General features: G+C 47.3%; 1 protein-coding gene across 1 annotated transcript in view; it reads right to left on the minus strand.

Moving 5' to 3' along the window:
* thada (THADA armadillo repeat containing) overlaps positions 1 to 25,368 on the minus strand; it is a 121,990-nt gene that overhangs the window by 79,901 nt on the left and 16,721 nt on the right. The window contains exons 21-29 of the mRNA XM_046358893.1: positions 24,942 to 25,102; positions 18,219 to 18,328; positions 14,590 to 14,722; positions 13,643 to 13,765; positions 13,131 to 13,253; positions 12,892 to 12,983; positions 8,584 to 8,673; positions 4,922 to 5,053; positions 1,156 to 1,324 (exon numbers count right to left, since the gene is read on the minus strand). Of these exons, the coding sequence (XP_046214849.1) occupies positions 1,156 to 1,324; positions 4,922 to 5,053; positions 8,584 to 8,673; positions 12,892 to 12,983; positions 13,131 to 13,253; positions 13,643 to 13,765; positions 14,590 to 14,722; positions 18,219 to 18,328; positions 24,942 to 25,102 (1,133 nt within the window). The remainder of the gene's footprint in view (positions 1 to 1,155; positions 1,325 to 4,921; positions 5,054 to 8,583; positions 8,674 to 12,891; positions 12,984 to 13,130; positions 13,254 to 13,642; positions 13,766 to 14,589; positions 14,723 to 18,218; positions 18,329 to 24,941; positions 25,103 to 25,368) is intronic.

Here is a 25,368-nt window from a genome sequence, read left to right on the forward strand (position 1 = left end):
TCGTCATTTCAGCAAAAACAGGCCCGCAGTATCTCCGCTATCTAGTGGGCCCTGGGTGATGCTCCGGTCTACACGTACGCTCCGTCTATCTCTACCTCTCTCCTCCACAGTGTTTACGCCTGCATACAACCCCGGCCCTCCCCCCCAGCCAAACACGACCCAGCATATCCAAACACTCCAGTTTATCTGGGGCGCATCACGGGAAAGACACCCCTTCGCATTCAGATATACCAAGCGGGACCTGACACGCTTCGTTCCTGCCCAGTCTATATCTGTGGTGCATCGTCTGAAGTGAAGTGCCTGCCTGCAAAGAGGCAAGAGCAGGCACGCAAACAGATAGATGTGGGTATGTAGCCCATCGCCGCTCTCTCCTCCCTGGCCACAGAGAGAGGGCTCCCCCTGTCATCTTACACAGAGAGAGACACAGAGAGAGAGACACACACAGAGAGAGACAGACCGAGAGACAGAGAGAGAGGGCTCCCCCTGTCATCCTCCACAGAGAGACACACACACACAGAGAGAGCGAGAGAGAGACGCACACAGAGAGAGAGAGAGATCTGTGGAAGCTCCACATATGACCACCATGACATGAAAGAAAACAAACCCTGCTCCTCCAAAGCCTCATATAAGCCTCTGGGAGTGCACTTCCCCTGCCATCCCTCACTTTCCATCGCTCTCTTTCTTGCTCCCTCTCCATCTCCCGCTCACCCCCTCTAACAGTTTCCATCGCTCTCTCCCCATTCCTCTCCCTCTATCCCATAGACCTCCATGAAACCCAGCCAGTATTGAATACAAGAAACCACTATCAAATCGTAACTGTCAGATCACGGAAAGAAAATACTAAACAAAGCTGTTCATTCCTCCCCCTGACTCTGCACCACCCCTGATTTGGGCCACACTGTCCCCCCATGTCCCATTAGGAGTGAGCCCAGCGCCAATGACTCATCAGTCTGTGTTGATATTACTGTGTGAGTGTTTGGTTGTGTTGTCAGAATGTGTTGATAGTACTAAATATGTATTTACCCTGGACTGTCACAGTGTGATAATGGGGCTGATGGGATGTGCACTGTGTTGACAGGATGTGTTGAGCGCTGTGGGTGTGGGTGTCTTTTTTCAGTGTGTCGCCAGTATCAGAGAGTGGAATTGGTTCTAGACCTGGAGCAGGATTCCGTGGATGTGGTTCTGCTGGGTTCTAGGCCCGGCTTCCAGAGGCAGGTCCTCCAGTAGAGTCTGGATGGTGGAGGGGACCTGGGTTACCATGACGAACGGGACCAGGGCCCGAGCGGCCATCTCACGGGTCCGGTAGACCGCAGAACGACCACATCTGGAACAAACAGGGCAGGTTAGAGGAGGATTCTATAAAAAGCCATACTAACTGGCCACACATACCCCTGTGTTTGGGTGAACAGTATACTGTATGAGAATAACTCCAAACCAATGAGTGGATTGATGTCGGAGACTGAATAAACATCCGTTATCTAGCTCTCAGGGAAGCAGGACGACCCTCTTTCACACACACAGTCCTCTACTGTACCGTACATGTGAGGTGTCAGGGAATGTGTTCAGTCACCCTTAACACCTGCTAAAATTAGCCTTGTTTACTAGTGACGGTCCACCCGTCCCTCTCCAATGTCAAAGCTTGCATTGAGGCGGCGTGGGCGGGACATGGGTGAGACGTGTGAGGCGTGTGAAGGAGGTGGGTATGAGGGCTTTCGGTTGACTTTTGAGGACCGATTGACAGACTGATTGACTTACATTAACAGACAGACATGGCCCCTCCATGCATCGTCTGAATGGTGAGAAGCAAGTCTCACTGGGGCCTTTTCAGCATCTTGTGCCCCAGCCAATACAGGGGGGGGGGTTAAGAGGTGAGGGGTAGGAAAGACAGGAGAGTTACGGGGTAGGAGAGTTAGGGGTAAGGGAATTTAAGGGTGAGGTGACTGGGAGCTGCTGTGACGTTGGCTGTTTGCAGCCGGGGCCTGCTGCGTCACACTGCGTGTGTGTGTGTGTGTGTGTGTGTGTGTGTGTGTGTGTGTGTGTGTGTGTGTGTGTGTGTGTGTGTGTGTGTGTGTGTGTGTGTGTGTGTGTGTGTGTGTGTGTGTGTGTGTGTGTGTTTACGGGGCCGCAGAGGAGCCGAGTGCTTTACGAGCGGCTCAAGCCAAACAAACAGCCTTTCGCCATGCCGCTCTGGAAACTCCAGAGGAGAGTCCATCCATCACCGCGGCGGCTTATGGAACGAAATGTCTCAATTAAGACGTTCTGCTGCTCTGAGAGTTAGCTTGGCCTGGAAGATATGTTTCCAAACCGCACAACTGTTCCTTCCCCTTCTCTACCCATACACTAGATTACACACACAGTCAACAAATGGCCCTCCACCTGCTGTGTCATAACTCGCAGACCGAAACAAGAGGCCCTGTGTCAAACAGATACAACAGTTATAATTCCTCTGCTCTGAACTGTCTCTCTCTCTCTCTCTCTCTCTCTCTCACTCACTCACACACACACACACAGCCTAATGAACAACCCCTCTGCCTGCCCCCTACTTCATCAACCCCCCCAGCCCCATATGTTAACGATCAGTGCTAATTTGTCCCATTAAAACTCTTTGTAGAGGAAATGACCATTTGGAGGGGTGTAATTTTAGAAACAGGGCCGTCCGAAGCCGTCTCCAGGGGGTCAGGACACAGACTGGGGACGGGGGGACGGAGATCTGCTCTAAACACCAGCCCAGAGGAGGGGAGGGCCAGTGGGGGCATCTGGGGCTCATTTGTGTCCTGGCAGTCCAGTTTCCTCCCTAGTGACTGTCTCTGTTAACACTAAACTAGCTCCACTCTGAGCCTTAATGGAGCCCGTTAGGGAGGAATGGATACTGACTGTTACAGTGAAATGAGATCGGCAGAGGAGACCACAGCGAGAAAGAGAGAGGGAGGAACAGAGGGAGGGAGGAAGGACATGCAGAGTTAGAGACGCTTGGTCTGGATAGTGGAAAAACGATAAATGGTATCAGGTTAGTCAGAAACTGTGCCAGTCAGCCAGGGGCACAAAGAGAGGGAGAGAGAGAACGAAAACAGTCTGTTCATCTTCCACAGATGGAGGGAGTCACGGGTAGGGAGGGATGGGGGAAATATTGCCACCCTATCACCCTTACTGACGAGGGCAAGGCTGAGCCGATAGAGGAACGCAAGAGATGGTGAGATCGGTCAGAGAGGCAAATCAGAGGAAGGGAGCTGGGGATGAGACGGATGGCAGGAGATCGGGATGGAAAGGTGGATTAAGACTGCTGGGATAAGAGTGGAGATAAGTCCTGGAGGTAGGGGAGGAGGTGGCAGATCGTTATCACCCTCCCAGACACATCCACACGCGCCTGGGGGGGGAGAGAGAGAGAGAGAGAGAGACAAGGCCTGAACCAGAGCCGCCAGGGCCCTGCTATATTTAACATCCTCAACATGTGGGTTTCATTTGAGGGGGATGTGCACTGCATACCTCCACTGACAAGAACCAGCCAGCCAGCACTCTGGCCTTGGAGCGGTTAACCCCCACTGTACCAGACCAGCAATCCTCTATCCATCAGGCAACATAGGGAGTTGAGCCAGAGAGGTGACTGAGCACAAAGCATACAATACATCGAGGGGGAAATAAATAGGGGTTTAAATCTTTCAGGACAAACACCATAAAACATACTAGAACACAACAAAGTGAGACCCTACTCACAGAGTAAAGCAGCTTGGTCAGTGTCCTGTTGCATAACATCTTAGAGGGTATCATTATGTCTTCAGACAGCTTTTTCTCATTCAGTGGTTATTACAGTGGAACTGTGTGCACTTGGGAGTGTGTGTGTGTGCATGCGTCAGCTCCTCCGCTGAACGTTATCTGGCCGGTCACAGAGCATTCCAACCTCAAGGCCCTGTCCTCCCTGACCCTGTCCTCCCTCTGTCCCAGGCACCGAACACACACAGCCCTCCTCTCCTCGTCCTCCCTGCCTACTTATGGTCTACGGCAGTGTTTCCCAGCTCCAGTCCTGGAGCAGCCCCAACAGCACACATTTCTGTTGGAGCCTGGGACAAACATACCTCATTCAACTCATTTAGGGCTGAAGCAGAAGTTGAAGAGTACTTTTGGGGTTACACTGGTCTAAGGGAGAACCTCTTCAAAAGAGCATCTTAAATAAGACTTCTGTCCCCCAGCCCATAAAAACAGACTTGCACTTGTATTTTCATACTAGTACAGATTTTGCTGAGTACTACTTTATTGGCGGAAAAATACTTCATACGACTGTGATATGGATGGGCGTGGCCTCCGGCTCCTGGGCGGTTTGCAGGTGCTGCGGGGGAACATGTTCCAATAATATTTTTACGCCTTTTCTTCCAGCTCCAAGAAATGAGAAGAATGTGCGAGCAGATCCGCAGTTTCCCATGAGTCTGCCCGGACCCCCCCAACCCCCCCCACACACACGACACGGTCAGAGCAGCAGCGATAAGGGAGTGGGAATCTGGGAACGCCGTGAGACGTGGCGAGTACACGAGTACCCTCACACATGCATCCTTTGGCACGAGCACACACACTCTCACACACACACACACACACTCACAGACAGACACGCAGCCTCCACACCCGACTAAACACTGTCATAAATACTTTAGACCAGAAGTGAGGTCTATTCTTGGCACCGTTAGGGTTGGGGACAGCTATGGTTGGTTAGATGTAGATAAGACATTGTTCCGGTGTGGTACCGTCTACACAGATATGCCAAAACATACTGGGTGACCTACCTTATCGTGTACAGTATCAACGGAACACAGTGGCCCATGTGTGATCCAAAAGAGTATGACTTTAGCTAATCACAGTGGGAGGAGGACAGTGAATGACAGTACCTCATGTGAGTTCTAACATCCAATAGCTGTGTGTGTGTGTGTGTCCTTACCTGATGATGAAAGGCATGAAGGGGGCTAGGCCCAGGGGGGAAGAAGACCCGTCCATGGGCGAGGGGAAGAGACGCCCCAACACCAGCAGCAACAGGAACAGGCTGGGGTGCAGAATCACCTGACCCCTGTCACTGGAACAGAGAGATTCAGTTATTATCCGCCATCTGTAATACTTGGGGTACACGGATTTAACAGCATTTGGTCTCTCGTGACTGAAACATAAAAATGTTATGTCTTATCGGGCTGTGATCATCACAAAGATGATTCCGGTGTGCTGGTTTTGCACTGGTTTTGAGATGTCACAGAGGTGCCCCCACAGTTGGAAGGGCTTTGTTTTGTTCTCGTTTTTTTGTCGTCACTCGCATTAGTCCCAAAGTAACGTCCTCCTGTCCCAGAAACAAATCCAGTATCCAGACGCGAGGTTTGGTTTTGGCTTGCCGAGATTAAACATTTGACTTCACCTTCATGTAAGAAAATGGACGGGGTGGGGTCATTTTTAAAAAAAGAGAGCAAGGAAAAACAATGAAAGGATCCCCTAGAAAAAGGGGGGGGGGGGGGGGGGCAGAAAGTGAGAGTCGGTGAGCTTCATTGTAATGCTTTACTTATCAATGACCCATCTGGGGTGACGGGCTCATTGTGCAAGCATGCTATTGTGTTCAGACAACCTTTACACACCTCTACTGTAGTTTCTTCCCATTTCAATCCATCTCTCCTACTAGCCCCTGTATCTCTTCCACTCTAATCCTACATCTCCCTACGCTCTCCCGACTCCGAATAAAAACCGTCCCTGTGAGCCAGTGGTAACTATTTCATGGTTGGCAATGTCAATCTGAAACACCTAGAGAGAAAAAAGTGGATGAAAGAAAGCAAAGGCCATAGAAGGTCCCAAACCAGAACCCCTTCCACCCCACTGCCAGCTGGGCCTTATGCTTTTCATTATTCCATTCAACAATACAACCCCCTCCCAACCACCGGCTCCTCTGGGATGGCCTGGCCAAGCATTAGGAAATGTTACAGTCCGCTAATTACGGCCCTGCGTAATGTGTTTAGCATCCGATTTCAGTCAGGCGCGGCCACGAGTGATGTCATGTAGCACCAGAGAGGAATTGTTAACATATGAAGCTCTGCTGGAGACGGACGGAGAAAGAGAGAGACCTGCTGCCACAAGAAAAGGGCAACCAGTGAAGAACAAACACCATTGTAAATACAACCCATATTTTATGTTGATTTATGTTCCCTTTCGTACTTTAACTACTTGCACATCGTTGCAACACTGTAGAAAGACATGACATTTGAAATGACTCTATTCCTTTGGAACTTTTGTGAGTGTAATGTTTACACTTCATTTGACTTTTGTTTATCTATTTTCACTTGCTTTGGCAATGCAAACAAATGCTTCCCAATAATGCCATTTGAATTGAATACAGAGAAAGAGTGGTTTAGTAATTGTTTTCACATTTCAGTACTAATTTGGCTCACAGAGCAAGCCTGTCAACCCGCGCTGCCGACACCCTTACTGTGGCCCGCACCGTACCGGCTCCACTTACTCATTGCTAGCCTCCACTGGGATTCTAGGCTGCATCAGGTTAGTTCCCTACTCATGCCGGACAAAGTTAACACACTTGAATAACTTGACACGGCACATCGCTAGGAAACGTTGAAACCGTTAATTACTGTTCGCAAAACATACATGGCCATGGAGGCTAGAGAACTTTACAACACAAGAAGATACTGGTGGCTTCAGGCTTTGCAGGCTAACTTCCCTTTCTAGCTGACAGATCAAGCCAATTCACCAACCTTGTACTTTCAAACCATAACGCAAAACATGCCGATTGCCACCAAAAACGTTATTAATCCACTTACTCGGTCTCACTCACGTCTCTCCCAAAGATGATCTATTGTCTTAGCCAACTGACTGCGCTCCGACATCATTGCTTGTTACGAGACAGAGCTTTTATTTATTTTTTTAAAGTCCCAAATGGAAGGGAAACAGATTGTCCTCTGTAGCCTCATGAAAATCAGCCAAAGTCAATTTATCAGAGATTTACCATTACAATACATGATTACCATTTTTGTTGTGTAGTTAGATTGGTAAAAACCACATTGATTGTACGAATGTATAATTGATTCATTAATGCATATACAGCTGTCTGAAGAATGTTGACATGAGACAACTCAAATGTAGTTGAACTAAAACGACCAACGATTGAACAGAGCAGCAGCCGAGTTTCTGTCTGGATCAAGTGCCATTCTGTGACTTTGGCTAAAATGGCCTCTTTTTTTATGCCGTGGTCTCTTTTTGCTATCGTTTTAGCATCGTCGTGGCATCAAGTATTATGATAATAAACCTGGCATCGAAGTCAAAATTCTGGTGTCATGACAACACTACAAGAGATGGAGGGATTGAGAGGGACAGAGAGAGAGGGGGAGTGATGGCGATGAAAGGTAAGGGGAGGGGGATAAAGAAAAAAAGGGTAACAGGAAATGAGAGGAAAGAGAAAGTGAGGGTAGAGGGAGGTAAAAGAGTTCACGAGCCTCGCAAATTACCCTGATGTCAGAGTAGGACTGACAAGCGGGCAGGTTAATAGAAGAGAAGAGGGGAGATGTGTCTGGATGGAGTTGGGCCTGGGAAGCTCTGGTTTGTCACGCCTCTTACTGTGAAGCACTGCACCACGCCCTGTACGGGCTCCACAGAGCAGACGACCCAGCTCTGCTCCATCACCGACTGTGTTATATGACCTAAACAGACGGTACACATCTGAGAGAAGTTTACAGTCCCGGTCTTTCTATTTGGAGGTTGAGGGGGCCGAGGGTTTAGTTTCGTAGGAAACTTAATGACTTCTACGAGGCAATGGAGGGACTGCGAGTGAAAGGTGAGAGTGATAGAACAAGAGAGAGAACAATATAGAGGGAGGGAGGAAGAGAGTCTGAAAAAGCATCCAATTCATTTGATCCATATTAAGATAACATTGACTGGAGAGCCTGTTCACAGTCCAAAAGCTTTTAGGGGGAAGCTAACTGGTAGAGATAAGAAGGCCAATAATCTTCCAGAGAGTGGAGGAGTCTGCCCATTCCTCCTCCGAATCGGTCCATCTCTCCCAGGAAACTGTCCATCAGCCCAGCCAATAACCTTAACGAGCTTCACGGGCCTAATGAAGCAAGGGTTTCATTTCGTGTCCCACAGAAACCAGAGGAGGGTGAGAAGAGGAAGAGAAGACAAGGCTGCTGTCAGCTTTAATTTGAGGGTATTTTCATCCATATCGGGTGAACTGCTTAGAATTTGCAGCACACTACACAATACACCAAAAGTTCATTTAGGTGTATTAAAGTAGTAAAAAGTTCAGTATTTGGTCCCATATTCCTAACACACAATGACTACATCAAGCTTGTGACTCTACACATTTGTTGGATGCCTTTTCTATTTGTTTTGGTTGTGTTTCAGATTATTTACTGTCTATCAGAAATAAATGGCAAATAATGTGGAGCTCACAGTATACTGTACTGGCTTGTATATTGGATTTTATTTTCCATCAAATTCAATTAACTTTCTGGTGGATGTGGAACCAGGCCAGCACAGCTCAGCTTGTCCTCTCAAGTCCCCTCTGTAGTGTGAATCAGACATGAACGTCCCTCTCGGCGTAGCTTGAACCTTAACTCTCACCTGTCCACCGACGCTGCAGCCTCCTCCAGCTGGCTCAGGAGGAAGGGATAGAGCGCCGGGAAACGAGTGAAGAACTCCCGGCCCGTCATCCTAGGGAGAAGGAAAGAGGGATGAGGAGGAGAGAAGTTGTACAGGAGTATTTCAACTGATGTATCTGTGTACAGTAAAACATCTTCAGCCACATACTAAATACATCTGTCTTATTTGAACAGTTGTGTAACATCAGCAGTGGGTGCACCCTACTCAGCTCTGTAAACCATTTGATAATTACATAAGTTCCCTGTGCAGAGAAAAGCAAAGGAGAGAGAGAAACACACTTGTATAGAGAAAGAAAACAACCTCTCCAGCGCTGTCTGGCTTCTAAACCACTTCCTTCCATTTCAAAGCATTACAAGCCAATAAAAAGCTAATTAGGAGCCGGCCAGCAGGGTCGGCTTCTCAGGAGGCTCATGCCAACTAGCAACCACCCCAGACCCAGAGGGAAACACACTTCATTTCAGCCTGCATCGTTTGTTTATCCCCAAGACAGGCAAGGCAAGCAGCGTGTCTGGAAATAAATGTACTGTGGACACTAGTCTGACTTAGTCACTTTATGTGCATGTTTGGAGGGGGGTAGTGTGTGTGTGTGTGTGTGTGTGTGTGTGTGTGTGTGTGTGTGTGTGTAAGGGGGAAAAGTGTGCGTGCCTGCGTGTGAACGGCATTCTATGCATAAACTGACAACATTGAACTTTGGCAGTGTAATCTCCAAAAGCTAAATGCCACCATTCACATCAAGCCAATATTTTTTTTTTTTTTTTTTTTTTTGTAAAAGGCTAACTAAATCAAGTGCCCTGAAACGTAAGGGGACGGAACAGTTAGGTTAGCCTGCAAAGCCAAACAGAGTAACCCAACAACGTAAGGGGACAGAACAGTTAGGTTAGCCTGCAAAGCCAAACAGAGTAACCCAACAACGTAAGGGGACAGAACAGTTAGGTTAGCCTGCAAAGCCAAACAGAGTAACCCAACAACGTAAGGGGACAGAACAGTTAGGTTAGCCTGCAAAGCCAAACAGCGTAACCCAACAACGTAAGGGGACGGAACAGTTAGGTTAGCCTACAAAGTCAAACAGAGTAACCCAACAACGTAAAGAGCAGAGCTCACATAAACTTCCGCCAAAACTGCGACAAATACTCCCCCCCCCAAAAGGGATACACCCCTCTCTCCTTTCCTCCCTCCCTCCCTCCCTCCCCACCAGGCCTGGTCCGAGTGAGAGCCGGGGCACCGTCAAGGTAACGAGGTGTGTCTGTTGTGTCGGTGGGGCCCGCATGTGGCGGCAGCGTCAACGCGCAACACGGAAAACGCTCCCCCGATTGCGACTGAGGTGGGCCAACGGGGTAGAAGTTACATGTTGCACAAAGACCTGTATTCTTTCACTTAGGGTTAACGTAGTCTTCCTGCCAGGTTGAGCGGCAGGAACACATAAAACGGTAGAGCAGACGAGGACATGCCTACAAAACCGGTCGATTGCATGCCTCTGACCTATTCACGTAAATCACCTTTGACCTCTAGACACATGCACAAGCGGCTGCGCGAATGCACACACACTAACTCCTTGCAACGGTACGACTCGTCTTCCTTCTGTAAGCCTTGAGGCTTTTCTAAGATGTCAGCTATCTCATAGGGAGATAAAAACCCGGCTACCTACAAGATTGACTTGCACTTCTAAGTATTCGAAGAAGAGGGCCTTAGAGATGGCAGAGGACTAACAGTAGACAAACAGGCCTCTCCTCTCCTCCCTCTCTCTCTCCATAATGAGGCCCTCTCAGTGGGACGTCTCACTCCTCCACTCGACCCTTTCATGGGGTCAGAGGTTAAAGGTCATGTCTGGGCAGATTAGCCAGGTCAGGGTCAGTGGGGGTGAAGGTGTCTGAGGACAAGCTCCGTCTCATCTGCCTGCCGGGGCAGGCCTCACAAAATAACAATGACTTAACAAAAGCAGGAGAGAGAAAGGGTGACGACTGAGAACACTGATATACTGTAGCTGTTGGCTTGTGTTTGCAGAGCAAAAGTCTATGAACTTTGAGGAGTGTTACCCAAATAAAATCCAGACGCCGAACGGATATAAGAAAAAAAACAAATAACCATATTATAAAACCCAACAAACAATCACCTTCAGATTCAAACGTCGTACAAATAAATCTAACGTACACACACACACACAGGCCAGTGGTCAGCTGGCCTGACACACTTCACCTCCACTGGAGCCATGGGAGCCAACCCAACACACACACACAGGCCAGTGGTCAGCTGGCCTGACGGGTCTGACACACTTCACCTCCACTGGAGCCATGGGAGCCAACCCAACACACACACACACAGCAGTCTGACCAAACAGACCAGCAACCAGCCAGCCATTGGAGTGGACACCTGTCACAACGCATCGACTGTAGCCAGAACACACAGCCAAATAATCACAGTAATAACACGAGCCAGACCCAGAACACAAGAGTAGTATAGACACAGCACACACACACACGCACACACACACACACACACACACACACACGCACACACACAGACACACGCACACACACAGACACACACAGACACACACAGACACACACAGACACACACAGACACACACAGACACACACAGACACACACAGACACACACAGACACACACAGACACACACAGACACACACAGACACACACAGACACACACAGACACACACAGACACACACAGACACACACAGACACACACAGACACACACAGACACACGTCTTTCTCGCTCCCACACATATGCGTGCACACAGCAACAACATGACAGACTAACATACAGCGAAAAAGTAAATAAAAAGCCTCCAAAAACAATTGACTTGGCCCGGAGGGATCAGAAGGCTTCTGGCCACACAAGCAAATTAAACTAAATGAAAACAGACTGTGCGGTTGGACGGGCCAAAACGACCTTGATTGGACTTCATCATGAGAAGGAAAAAAATGTCTTCAGATCAACTCCTCTGCCCCCATGGGTACCTGTCACTGTGGATAAGAGCTCAAAATAACCCTATCACACACACAGCATCTACACAGGAACGGGCTTTTAACCCAGGACTGTAAGACTATCACTGTAAACAAGCAATCAAACCCTTTCCTCTAAGCCTCAGCAAGTCTCTACCTACCCTTTTGCTCTCTCCCTCTCTCTCTCCCTCTCTCTCTCCCTCTCTCTCTCCCTCTCTCTCCCTCTCTCTCCCTCTCTCTCTCTCTCCAATCTCCACTCACTCAAAATGTGAACTTTCTGTCCATATCCACAATGCAGTGTTCTGACGAGGCACTCGCTCGGAGCTGTCCTCGGCGGCTAATCTCGCCCTTCACGGGACAGAGTCGAGCGAGCGCCCCCCCACTGTCTAAGGACTGCATTGTGGGTATGGACAGAGGTCACATCTGGAGTGAGTGGGGATTGATGACAGTCGAGTAGGGTGGAGGGTGAACAGACTGAGCGCTGCAAGGGGTCCTGTCAAAGACTACCCTCCCCCACACAGTAACAAACACACACAGGTCAGAAATGAAGGCCAGTGGAGCAATGACTGGAGAGCACGTAGGGGTGTGGGAGGTCGGTGCTAGACAACAGGAGCTTTGCTGTCAACTGGTGGAGGTGTAATGCTGGGGGGAGAGAGAGAGAGAGCATGTCTGTTTTGTGTGATTGTGTGCCACTGATCGTGCATGTCCATCTGTAGATGGGTGTACAATGTAGCCTACATGCACTAGACTTGATTGAAACAAAATGTCAAAATCATTCCAGAGCCAAGAGTCCTGGATATCACACTGAGAAAAAGCATGAGAGAGTGAAAGAGCAGAACGGGGGTAAAAGAGAAGGAAAGCAGAAGGGGAGTTGGAGAGTGCAGAGCATCTATCCCCTCTGAAGACAGTGTGAGAGTCTTGCAGGGAATAGCAGCATTCAACTATGTTCCTGCCATACTCTTCAAGCAAAGAGAGAACGAGAGAGTAGAGTAGGCCTGAGGAATTTTGACCTGGGGCCGAGGGGAGGCCTGCCTGGTGTGGACACACTGCCCCCTGCTGGCACGGGAGATAATCCACAGGGCAGAGCACAACATGCCAGGTAGAGATCAAAGGTCAAATCATAACTCACAATACCCTTTGGCTTTTGTGTATAAACTGTGCATAAATGCCAACGGGAGATTTGCACTAAAATATGTTAGCAAAGGTCCAATAGAGAAGGACTGAGGGTGAGAAAGCAGGTGTGGGATACTGCTGCTTTACTACGGCAGTCAGAACTGTTGTCTAGGAGACTCGCTAGGGATCCAGACCTGTTCTCTTTGGAGTGCTCGTCCTTCCCTTTCTTCACTCCAAAGATCCTTGTGATCAGAGTGCTGAAGAGCAGGGTGGAGGAGTTCCTCACCTGAGACGGAGAGAGAAGGGGAAGAAGAGAGATGACATTCAGAAGACTATCATCTTGCAGGACAGTCAGACGAGGGATGACGAAGAGGAGTGGGTGGTATCGTCTTGCAGGACAGATTCAGAGTGGAGAGGACGGGGGGGGACTCACAGCCCAGACGGGGGAGGTGAAGCCCAGGACAGCAGCCTGCATTCCCTCCGAGACAAAGGGAATGATGTTCTCCCCCAGACGAGTGTCTCTGTACAGAGCTCTCAGGATGTTGAGAGCATGAACCTGGAGAGACAAACAGGGACGTCACTATACTGCACGTGCAATCATATATGTAACCGCTACAATGTATATTATGCAATTTGATATTTAGCAGAGGCCTTTATCCAAAGTGACTTAGTTATGCGTGCATACATTTTCCGTGTGGGTGGCCCCAGGGGGAATCGAAACCCACAACCCCTGGGATACAGTATAGGCACTTAGCCTATAGTTACTGTACTGAATCAGTGCTAGGCTCAGAATCTCAAAACGGTCCAAAATGTCACCCAGGGAGGATTCCAAAATCGACAAGCTCAGGTAGAACCGAATTCAATTACAACCACATTGTAACGCGTGATCCCTCCTGTAATTGTTGCCTCAGGTGACAAACTGTGTTCAGCATTTGTGTTTAGTACCTGAGGGACAGTGGTCTGGTCAGTGGCTCTGTCAGGAGAGGGCATGGCCAGGGCGGTCAGCTCTCTCATGGTCATCTTCAACAGGCTGCAGCTGGACGACTTGGGCTCGGATGACAACAGGGCCTGGACAGGAGACAAGACCGACACAATGAGGTCAGACAGGCCACAGATGGTGTGTCAGCCTGCATGCTAATAGTCTGGACTATAAAAGCATCCTTTCCTTCAGCAGCAGCACTAATCAGGAAGTAACTGGTTCATGGAATAGCGGCCCTCTGACAGATCTCCACTGTGTTGCCATTGGTGCAGAGGGAAAAGAGACAAGGAAAAGTCACTTGGGCTACGTTTACACAGGTAGCCCCATTCAGAACTTTTGGAGCACTAATTGGTGTTTTAACCAATAGATCAGCTCTTTTGCCCTTAAATTAGGCAAAGGATCAGAATTGGGATCACTGCCACTACAGTCATTAAGTAACACAAGCCTTTGTACAAACATGGCGTGGTGACATCATCCGCGTGCTGGCCGGCTGTGGGTGCTGATGAGAGACAGCTGTGTCTCTGGCCTGGGGGCAGAGAGTCTGGGCTGGTTCCTGTGACGTCTGTCCCAGGCCAGCAGCACACCGGCCAGCCCTTTCCGGATTTCACCGCAGGAATGGAATGCACAAGCCTGCCAAGGTGCAGAGATCAGCCTCCTCTCTTTACCCTCTCCCTAATATCGCTCTCTTCTCTTGCTACCTCACAGTACCTACTTAATCTTCAATCTCTCTCCCTTCCTCTCCCGCAGTCCACATCCTCCCCCATTCTCTCCCTCCCGACCACCACTCTCCCCAAAGGTTCCCTCTCCCCCCGCTAATATGTGATAATGACAGACAGAAACATACAGAGAGACAGAGAAGGATGACTGCTTTAGTGGCATGCCAAGAATTTCCTTTCCAAACATAAACACACACCTGGATGTAGAATGGGATGCCTGCGCTGCGGCGCGTGGCACACAGTTTGGAGGAGGGGTCGCTGGACTTGACCTCCTGTAGGACCTCCGTGAGCCAGCGACCAGGCAGCTGCTGCAGGGTTCTGCTTCCACTCCTAACAAAAAATAAATAAATAAAATCTCATTAGAGGCTCTTAATTAGCCACGGCTGAACGGCGATGTCAAAAACATTTACAGAACACACGCACGAACACATAATATCTTGCAAATATCCTGTATGTGGCATTAAGCTGTATAATGCACTCACACAAAAACATTGTTTAACTAAAATCCTAAAAGCGACTACGTTGCGGTTCTTTAGTCATGTAACTAACTCTCTCTGACAGAGTGTATTGCTGTTCCAGAATAGTTTATCAGACCTAACTACTTTTAAATGAGGAAACATGCCCTGAGCTACTTATTCATTTTCCCATAGCTTTCAAATAGACACACTGTATTTTCCCGAGACTCAGTTTCCTCCGTTGTATTTTTCCTGTTTTTTGTTTTGTTTTTCCACTCTAAAAATGACAATTATTTACAGAGGAACAATTCCATTTCTGTGCCCATGTCAATGCTTAAATAACATCAGAAGACAATTTGAGGGCAAAATAAATTATTGAAAAATAACCTTTTAAATTGTGCATTTTGCAAGAGTTTGCAAACAAAAGCCCACCTGAATGATACAAACAAACATGATATTATTCTGCCAGTTACTTTGCAGTTGACATGTAAATTGAGAAGGTTTTGGGCAAAGTCTGTCTACCCTGAAGACAGTTACCATTATCACTAACAGCCTACACAAAGTAAATGATAGACAAACTCGAACCACAGACTTACAAGGGAAATTAATTGCCAGATGCTTTACTTTTGAATCTAATTGTGCTTCACTAGGGTTGCAATAATGTCAACGTGGATTCGATTGGATAGTAGGCGGGTGTCTGATACTTGTGATATGTTCATGACAGTTTGCGGTGGAACACGTGAAATAAAAAAATGTTTTGCGAGCTGCTCAGGTGGGCTGCGAGCTACTCGTAGCTAGTGACCGATCTGTTGGGAGACCCCTGGGTATAGGCTATATTGTTAACCACCTGAGGAAGTGGGAACTTAAGACAATTCACTAGATTTCAAACGCTAAATACATTGCTGCTAGCCATGTAGGCTAATTGATTAAATTGATCAGTAAATGTAGATCAAACTTTCCAGCTCTTGGTCGAGGCTACTTGATGTAGGCAGCAAATGGTGCATTCCGCTCGGCTCTGCAGGCGCATCAAATCTACACTTACTTCAGCCTACTCTGGTTGTAAAGTGGTGCCACGCACTCAACATTAAGAGGTGAGAAACACATGACATACTCACAGAAAGCTGTGAATCTTTTCTATAACTAGATCAGTAGTTGCTTTGAAAACGGTCTTTTTAGCATTTTAAGCAATATGCTTGCGCTTCTCAGAACGCATCTCTCCCTCCTCCGTGCGCACAGTGAGGAGAGGGAATTAGTATTTTTAATTTGACCTTTATTTAACCACGTAAGCCAGTTGAGAACAAGTTCTCATTTACAACTGCGACCTGGCCAAGATAAAGCAAAGCAGCGCGACATAAACACAGAGTTACACATGGAATAAGTAAATATACAGTCAATAATACAGCAGAACAAAAGTCTATATACAGTGTGTGCAAATGGCGTGAGGTGGTAAGGCAAAATACAGGCCATAGTAGCAAAGTAATTACAATTTAGCTAATTAACACTGGAGTGATAGATGTGCAGATGATGATGTGCAAGTAGAAATACTGGCGTGCAAAAAGTTAATCAAAACAATATGGGGATGAGGTAGTTGGATGGGCTATTTACAGATGGGTTGTGTACAGCTGCAGCGATCGGTTATGTTTAAAGTTAGTGAGGGTGATAAGTCTCCAACATCAAATTGGTTCCAGTCATTGGCAGCAGAGCTGGAAGGCGGCCAAAGGAAGTGTTGGCTTTGGGGATGACCAGTGAAATAAACCTGCTGGAGCGCTTGCTTCGGGTGGGTCTTGTTATGGTGACCAGTGAGCTGAGATAAGGCGGAGCTTTACCTAGCAAAGACTTGTAGATGACCTGGAGCCAGTGGGTCTGGCGACGAATATGTCATGAGGGCCAACAGACGAGAGCATACAGGTCGCAGTGGTGGGTGGTGTATGGGGCTATGGTGACAAAACGGATGGCACAGTGATAGCAAACTGGATGCAGTCTGAGTAGAGTGTTAGAGGCTATTTTGTAAATGACATCGCCAAAGTCGAGGATCGCTAGGATAGTCAGTTTTACGAGGGTATGTTTGGCGGCGTGAGTGAAGGATGCTTTGTTGCGAAATAGGAAGCCGATTCTAGATTTAATTTTGGATTGGAGATGCTTAATGTGAGTCTGGAATGAGAGTTTACAGTCTAGCCAGACACCTAGTATTTGTAGTTGTCCATATATTCTAAGTCAGAACCGTCCAGAGTAGTGCGGACAGCGATCGGTTGAAAAGCATGCATTTAGTTTTACTTGCATTTAAGAGCAGTTGGAGGCCACGGAAGGAGTGTTGTATGGCACTGAAGCTTGTTTAGAGGTTAGTTAACAATGTCCAAAGAAGGGCCAGATGTATACAGAATGGTGCCGTCTGCGTAGAGGTGGATCAGGGAATCACCCACAGCAAGAGAATGAATCATCAGCCGAAAGCAAAACGGGGACAGGCAGATACTTTCATGGCAGGAATCAATATAATGTATAGTCTATTACTGTTGACCAAACTATGGTTTTAGAACAATCTACAGGACCGTTGTGTAGCTAAATCACAGGAAATTACAGACGTAAGTAAGCCAGATGCTTCGGAAAGAGGAAGGCAATGTCAGTGTCGGTCATTTTAAGTTTATTGTCCCAACTCTATTCTATTCGTTTAAAAACTGCTCCCAGACCAGACCTCCCATCAGTTCGATTTTCTGCCATAGAGTAAAACCCTGAATCTGAAAAGCTTTGGAGAACATCTTGCCCTCTCAAAAGCGAAGCGCATATGATGAATAAATTCATCTAAATGCCTGAGTGATTTGATAAGGGGAATGTTCTTGTAGGTTGGTGTCAGAACAAGGGTGTGTGTGTGTGTGTGTGAGCCAGAGTGCTAGGGTGGAAACAGTAGTCTGGATTAAATACACGGAATAGGGTTTTGGGGTTGTTGGTTATAGGGTGCCTAACTGCCCAGCTTTTGAAGCTTGGTTTTGTTTCTGGGTTGCTATGTTCTACTGGGCTCTAGGATATGGCAGGGGGTGTGTGTGTGTGTGTGTGTGTGTGTGTGTGTGTGTGTGTGTGTGTGTGTGTGTGTGTGTGTGTGTGTGTGTGTGTGTGTGTGTGTGTGTGTGTGTGTGTGTGTGTGTGCGTGTGTGTGTGCGTGTGTGTGTGCGTGTGTGCGTGTGTCTTGTCCTCCGCCCATCCTACACAGTGGATTGTTTGATCTGGCCAGCTTGGTCCAATGCCCCTGGAAAAACAGCAGCCCTTTTCACAACAGGAGGGCACATTCCTCCCCAGCTGCACCTCCCCAAGTGTGCGCTTTGGTATTGATGTAGATAGATCGTGTGTTTGTGTGCGCACACTCTGTCTCTCTAACTCACCTGCGCAGCATGTCGGTGAGACGTACAAAGCCCACGTAGGCCAGCTCAAAGGCCCCTCGGTGACGAGACTGGAGGAGCTGCTGACGGAAGTACAGGCCCACCCCCTCCACCTGGGATAGGAGAGCGGGTATAGAGCGACAGCGAGGTAGAGCGAGAGTAGAAGGGAAGAGAGGCATAAGAAGAGAGAAAGAGGGTGTGGTGTTATGTTCCCATACGCATTTCTTCATTCCTCTGGATGATTTAAAGTGGTTAGGTAAACAAACACAGAAGTTAGTCTTGATTGACATTTCACTAGCATTAAAACAGATAAGTCAGTGATTAGCTACAACATAAAATGACATGTGGTCATGTAATTAACTAAACCGTCATAACATTACAGCATAACAACACAGCCCACACGTGTTGGTGTAGTTAGTCAACATGTGGGGGTAAACCAGGTGAGGTAGAGCAGGGTGGAGCAGGCTGAGGCCTCCTCGCCCTGTCATTACACTGTCTCTACCACAGGCTGGACCCAGGCACTATGCAAGCCTGGGGTGGTACAGAGGGCACAGGGAGGGACAGAGGGGTGGGGTTGGGGGGGCGCAGCTAAGGCTGTGGTGGTCATGACAATTTTGTCAACCGGTAACTGTCACGCAAATAACTGCCAGTTCTCACAGCAATTGACCTTTAATTAGCATAAATACGTTTAGCACTTTCTGGGTCCACGCATAGCCTACACTGATGTGGTCGTTTGGAAACCTACATTTAAAAGAAGTCAAATGAAACCATTTAATATGGCCTACACCATCACAAAAAAAATCCATTCTTTATTTTAGGCAAATCTAAAGAAACATGATATGAAGAAAATGTTTCCCATTTCAGAAGAACAAAATAGCATATTCTGAGTCGTCTTCATGTTAGGCCCTGATCTGGCTATGTCATACGTCTGTGGGCTACACAACAACAAAAAATCCATGCGGTTTCTTACCTTACGCCTCCGGTCACACCTACAGTGTCATTGTGAAAAATCGTATGCATCATCTGGATGTGTGTGCAACAATTGTTCAACAATCACCTTCTGCTGCCAAGCCGTCTATACATACAGTTTGAAGCATACGGTCGATAAATCCAACGTATGGACCACACAGAACGCAACGCAACTGCCTCTGCAACGCAACACTGCGGTCCATTGGAAATGAATGTACTTCTGGTGTACCAAAACGCAACGACGCTGCAGAGGTGTGATCGAGGCACGCGCTGGGCATCATTCACAAGTGCTAATATTCTCACCCGTCAGACTATTCTCAATGTAATCTCGTCTTTACATATACTAAATGATGTGTGTGAAATTAGTTTTGATCATGCACCGGTCAGAACAGGGGCAGGTGGTATAAAAGACTTGGCATCTGCATGCACTTGAATAGCGAACGGAGGACGCTTTTCCCACGGTCAATTTTCATGCCAGCCAGGTAAGCTACTTCAGTTGTAAAGCGAAGCAATGTGGTTAATATTAAGGAAGTTGAAAAATAAATATAGCAAGTATGTAGAAAACTGATGGGACCCTCCTCTTTTTAATTAGAGGCCATCAAAAAAAATTCTTACGCAATTGCAAAACCTATGGAAATGTTGCGCAACATGGGCTTGCGCTTATAGGAACACTTATTTCAATCTATTCAGCAACCAGCCATGATGAGCTGGATCTCGCTGCAAAACAGGCGATGCTATTCAGTTCGAACTCTAAATGCTAGGGCTCTCATGAAGTGTTTGATTTAATTTTTGATTGCATTGATGTCCGATCGATTAGGGGGACAAGAAAGCTGAGTACCAGGCCACTAGCGACTGGCCTTTGCAAGTCTGGTAGGCTACTAATGACCATCCGCGGCATCAGAACACAGTTTTGGAGAAGCCCAGTTATAATGACTCAACGGCGACGTGGAATTTGACTGCGGTCATGACTCGCAGAAAAGAAAAGTCCATCTGTAAGATATTCGATTAACCATAGCCAATACAGGACGAGGGAGGTTGCCTTGCGGTATGTGTACTGTGAGCGAGTGAAACAGAAGCCAAAAGGGAGGGACAGGCAGCAACCAATCCGACTTGCGCTTGTAGACTAACTTCTAGCTTCGATATCTATCATCCAATATGATAAAGTAGTACACCCGTCTTGACTACATCAAGCCTGGAGAAGCGAATTGGCTAAAATAGCTATCTACACTAGCTAGCCAAATTGGGTCTGCATGCACTTTCTTCCTCTCCTACAGTTAAATAACAATACCTTTATTCAGATTTTTAAATAGCAGCCTAACTGTTGGTTCTTGTTCGTTGTAGCCTACAGTTATCATAAAACATTTTATTCCAGAATTGTTATTCTAACTTGCTTTGCCACACACGGAGGCCAACAACAAGCTCTACACTCCACACTCTGCAGAGGCTATTCTCGTTGAGCAGTGGAAAACATGCTGTTCACTTTTTATCCACAATCTCTGTCAATCGCAGTTGTAATCAACTGTGAAGCCAAAATGTTTCCAAACTTTAAACAATGGTTTAATCGAACCCCACCACCTACAAAGTTCTCGGGCTGCGCCTCACACAAGGACAGTTTGAAATCCGCCAGTTAAGATTAGAATTTTGAATACATTGTGTGCATAGGCTGTACTTGTTGTAACGGAATAGCCTTCAAAGTTGTTATTTTCAGCTCAGATTTACTCACGAGGCAATAGCATACAACGCAGTGTAGGCAGAGCCTACAGGCCTAGTGTTATGTATTCACTCGGGTTTCACCGTGAGAACAGAGGTCCCCGTACCGAACGATTCAATACCAATATACGTAGCGTTACAGCCAATGTCAATGTTGAATATTTCTATAGTCTTACTTCCTTGATTGCCCTGCTCTCTTAGCCTGTTGCATAATCCCCACGGGCCCTCCAGTCAATGGCATCAGATCAACAACAGTAGCAGTAGCGCATCAGCAACAGTTTTCCCTCTTTAAGGCTCTCATACCCACCGCCAGTCCAGGCCCGGCAGCCTGCCCAGTCGTCAGGAGGAAAAGCAGCTATTTGGGTCACTGATACAGCCCTGTGTAATTAGGACGTTGGGAGACAAGGTTAGCTTTTCTGAGAAATGGGCGCGTTGCAAACAGGAAGTGTCCCATCTAAATTAAGTTCCCCCCCCACCAACCAGGAACCCCAGTGGAAATTTAACGATTACACAAAACGCCTTGCACCTTAAATAGCTGCCCCACTCTCGGCCGCAGCGAGGGCCCAGCTCAGCACCGCACGGCGGTTAGGTCACTGCCCTCCCTTAGTGGCTTTCACTAGAGTTTTACTGCAGTGAGGTCAGCTCTGTCCTCAGGTTGCACTCTAGACTCAGAGTTGTGAATGAGCAGATCTGATGGGACACTCATTGGGTTGGTACTGCAGTGGTTACGTTGGTAATGCACTGCTATACAGCAGGGTGTAGGATCACAGTTTGGGGCAATGAGGTCAGATGAGTTGATGGCACATTCTTGTATTGGGTTTGTCATTCTTGGGTTGGGTAAAAAAAAAACATTTCAATGAATGCGCATGATGGAGTATATGCAATGCTTTAAAACAATGTCTTAGTGTGGATAATATCCCACCAACTCTGTCCACAACACTTCCAGGAAAGCAATGATCCATACTCCCACCCACCCTTACCCTTGTTCCTGACCCTTACCCTTGTTCCTGTTTCAAATTTTTTTTAAAGGTGTTTGGGGAAACATGAGCCACACAATAAACAGATGTTATCAATAATAGTAAAATGCTAAAAGAGAGAACGAGGGGAAGTGTCACAGTCCAGAGAGGCCACACTGCTGGCTGTGTCTCCACTGAAGACCAAACGGTCCATCTATTCCAGGCCAGGACAAAAACAAACACTACAACTGTAAAACCACGGAGGACCTCAGATTCACACCGGCACCAAGCACACAGAAAGACGAGCAGTCACATCGCCACCAGGGTCCCATTCCACTCCCGTCTCACAGAACACACATCTCTATAGACTACGGGGGCCTCCCAAGATGGAGACGTATCCCAGAATGCCCCCAGGGTTTAAACGGTCCTGGCTCTGTGGACCGTCTCAGTCTACCATCTGAAGCCCAGGCAGTCCCATGAATATGAAGGATTAAACACCATCGGCCAGCCACTGTGACTAATGTTTAAGTTGCTATGGCGCCGACCAGGCACAGAAACATCTGCCACGTCGCCATGGCAACCGGAACGCAAAACAGTGCGCTGCCGTAGGCCAGGGGAGGTTGACTACACGTGTTAGAAAGATGTATCTCACACACAGACACACAGTAGTATTGACTGAGCGTGCCAATCTCTGTGGCAGGTTAGACAGGGTTCTTTCTCTCTGCGCAGACAAGACCCATTCTACAAACACAGAAAACTGGATTGATCCTAAAAATCTAGATTTTTTCAAACTTATTGGCAATATTCGCTCTCTTGGCTGTCCTTGACTAAAAGAGTCATCCTGTTCTTGACAGCGAGTGCCTGTGTGACTGGCGCATGTCGTCTCCCTCTCCTCCCTACTGCAACTAAAAGGTACCACAGCACAGCTAGTGTTTATTGCTCTGTCCGTGCTGAAGCTGCTACATCAAGACTAAACAGGACGGGTTCTTAGTCCTACAGCTCGAGGGTAGTTATACAAGGATACTATACCAAGCCTACTAATGATAACGACTGACCTTCATGTCTTAAAGTAATGGATGGACTGTTGTTTCTCATTTGAGCTGTTCTTGCCATAATATGGACTTGGTATTTGACCAAATAGGGCTCTCTTCTGTATACCACCCCTACCCGTCACAACACAACTGATTGTCTCAAACACATTAAGGAAAGAAAGACCACAAATTAACTGTTAACAAGGCACACCTGTTAATTGAAATGCATTCCAGGCGACTACCTCATGAAGCTGGTTGAGAGAATGAGAAGTGTGTGCAAAGTAGTCATCAAGGCAAAGGGTGGCTACTTTGAAGAATCTCAAATTAAAATATATTTAGATTTATTTAACTCTTTTTTTTGTTACTACATGATTCCATGTGTTATTTCATCATTTTGATGTCTTCACTATTATCCTACAATGTAGAAAACAGTAAAAAATAAAGAAAAACCTTGAATGAGTAGTTGTGTCCAAACTTTTGACTGGTACTGTATATTTAAGCAATAAGGCACGAGGGGGTGTGGTATATGGCCAATGTACCACGGCTAAGGTCTGTTCTTATGCACGACTCAATGTGGAGTGCTGCATCACATGACCTGGCCTCCACAATCCCGACCTTATCCCAGACCATCTCAATTGGGTTAAGTTGGACCGCAGAGTTAAGGAAAAGCAGCCAACAAGGGCTCAGCATATGTGGGAACCAACTGTTTGAACAGCATGCTAACCTGTCCACTTCAGATGTCAAAATCAAGTGGCCTACATTTTTTTCTCAGAGTGTGGAGGTGCCAAATCCTTATATAAATGTGTTTTATACTTACTGCACATTTATAAAACACATACTAGACAGATAGCATAACAGTATTTGGCTAAAATGCTGCTAGCGGAAGATGGAACCGCAATGCTGCGGACGTCAACCTGAGCATTCACTTTCCAGAATCAATGTTCATTAAAACTTGTTTTAGTAGTGTCTGCGCTGCGCACTATTTGAGTAGTTGAGACAAACAGTTTATCCTCTCATCTATAACAGTAAAATATTGCCTCAATGTGTTTCAGGGTCTATGTGACCGATTCTGTTGGACCAAGACTCAAATGCAAGTAGCGAGTTGAAACAGATCGTCAGAGAGGAAGAAGTGATCTCTCAACTTTGTTGGCGTGAGTGGCAGGGGGAGGGGCTTGGTGTGTGTGTGTAAACTGAGAGGAAGAAGTGATCTCTCAACTTTGTTGGCGTGAGTGGCAGGGGGAGGGGCTTGGTGTGTGTGTAAACTGAGAGGAAGAAGCAAAGGGAGAAGTTTCTCTCGCCAAAATCTGTCTGAAATAAGCCCAATGTGTTTCTATGGGCTTGTTTTGGAACTAAGCTCGTCCCCTGTATTCCCGCCTTTGGGATGACTCCCATTGTTAAGACGGAGACATGAGCATCTCTTCATTATATTCAGATCTCTGGTGTAAATGGGAAGGTGCACACAACACAGAAGGAGACGAGACCAAAAAGAGACAACATGAGATCAAGCGGACATAAACGCTACAGCCTATTTGACAGTGCTGGCCTGGGGTAAGGGAGTGAGGTAGGGGGTGTCTGAGCACTGAGCAGGCTGTCTGTTGGTGTTTTGCTATGTGGCCAGAGAGAACAGGGGGTGGGGGGGAGGGCCGGAGTGTTTTTAGCATTTATCTATTCAGGAGCGGGTCGGGCGGTAATGGAAGTGATTTGGAAAGAATGCGAGGAAAGTTGGGAAACGAGGCAATTGTGGCCGTTAAAACAGCAGGTCGTCCTAAAATGAAAGCGTTCCGCTAATGAGGGCGGATGCTAATTGAAGATTTTCACGACAGTAAACATGCGTTGCCATCCCCAAACACGACCTCCAGGCCCACATCCATGATGGGAAAGCGGAGTGTGTTGGCGTGTGTATGTGTCTGGATATAAACAACAACATACAGTTAACTGGGATTGTGTGTTCTACTGGTATTTTGTTCAAGCGTGTATCCACTGGGTGTCAGGCTGTCCTTACATATTCGGGTAAACGAGATGGCATTGAGTTCACGTTTAAGTGTGTGTCTGTCTCTCACCTGCTCCTCGGTGATGAGCCCCTGGTCAGAGTGTTTGCTGGAGGTCTGTAAGGGGAGGCTCTGACACACTTGACCCAGCACCATGGACACCTCCTTCATACTCCTCCAGCAGCACACCAACACCATCTGAGCGGTCACCCTGTAGCCCTCACCACTACCACCTACAACACACGCAGATGCGCACTGAAAATACACTGGACATCACAGCACATGACCCACCCAAAAGCTTTCTGGAATGGGTAATGACAAAAAAAATATTTTCACTGTTGTATCCACTAATAGTGCATAACAACTGTCCCAGCAGGTGAGGGGTGGTGAAACACATGGCTGTAGTACCGGTTCTGTCCTGACGGGGTCGGTGTTTCACCCCTCATCTGCTGTGTCTGAAGAGTCTGATAGAACACAAAAGACACAGCAGCAGCACAAC

This window comes from Oncorhynchus gorbuscha, linkage group LG08 (genome assembly GCF_021184085.1).
Source record: "Oncorhynchus gorbuscha isolate QuinsamMale2020 ecotype Even-year linkage group LG08, OgorEven_v1.0, whole genome shotgun sequence".
NCBI lineage: Eukaryota > Metazoa > Chordata > Actinopteri > Salmoniformes > Salmonidae > Oncorhynchus > Oncorhynchus gorbuscha.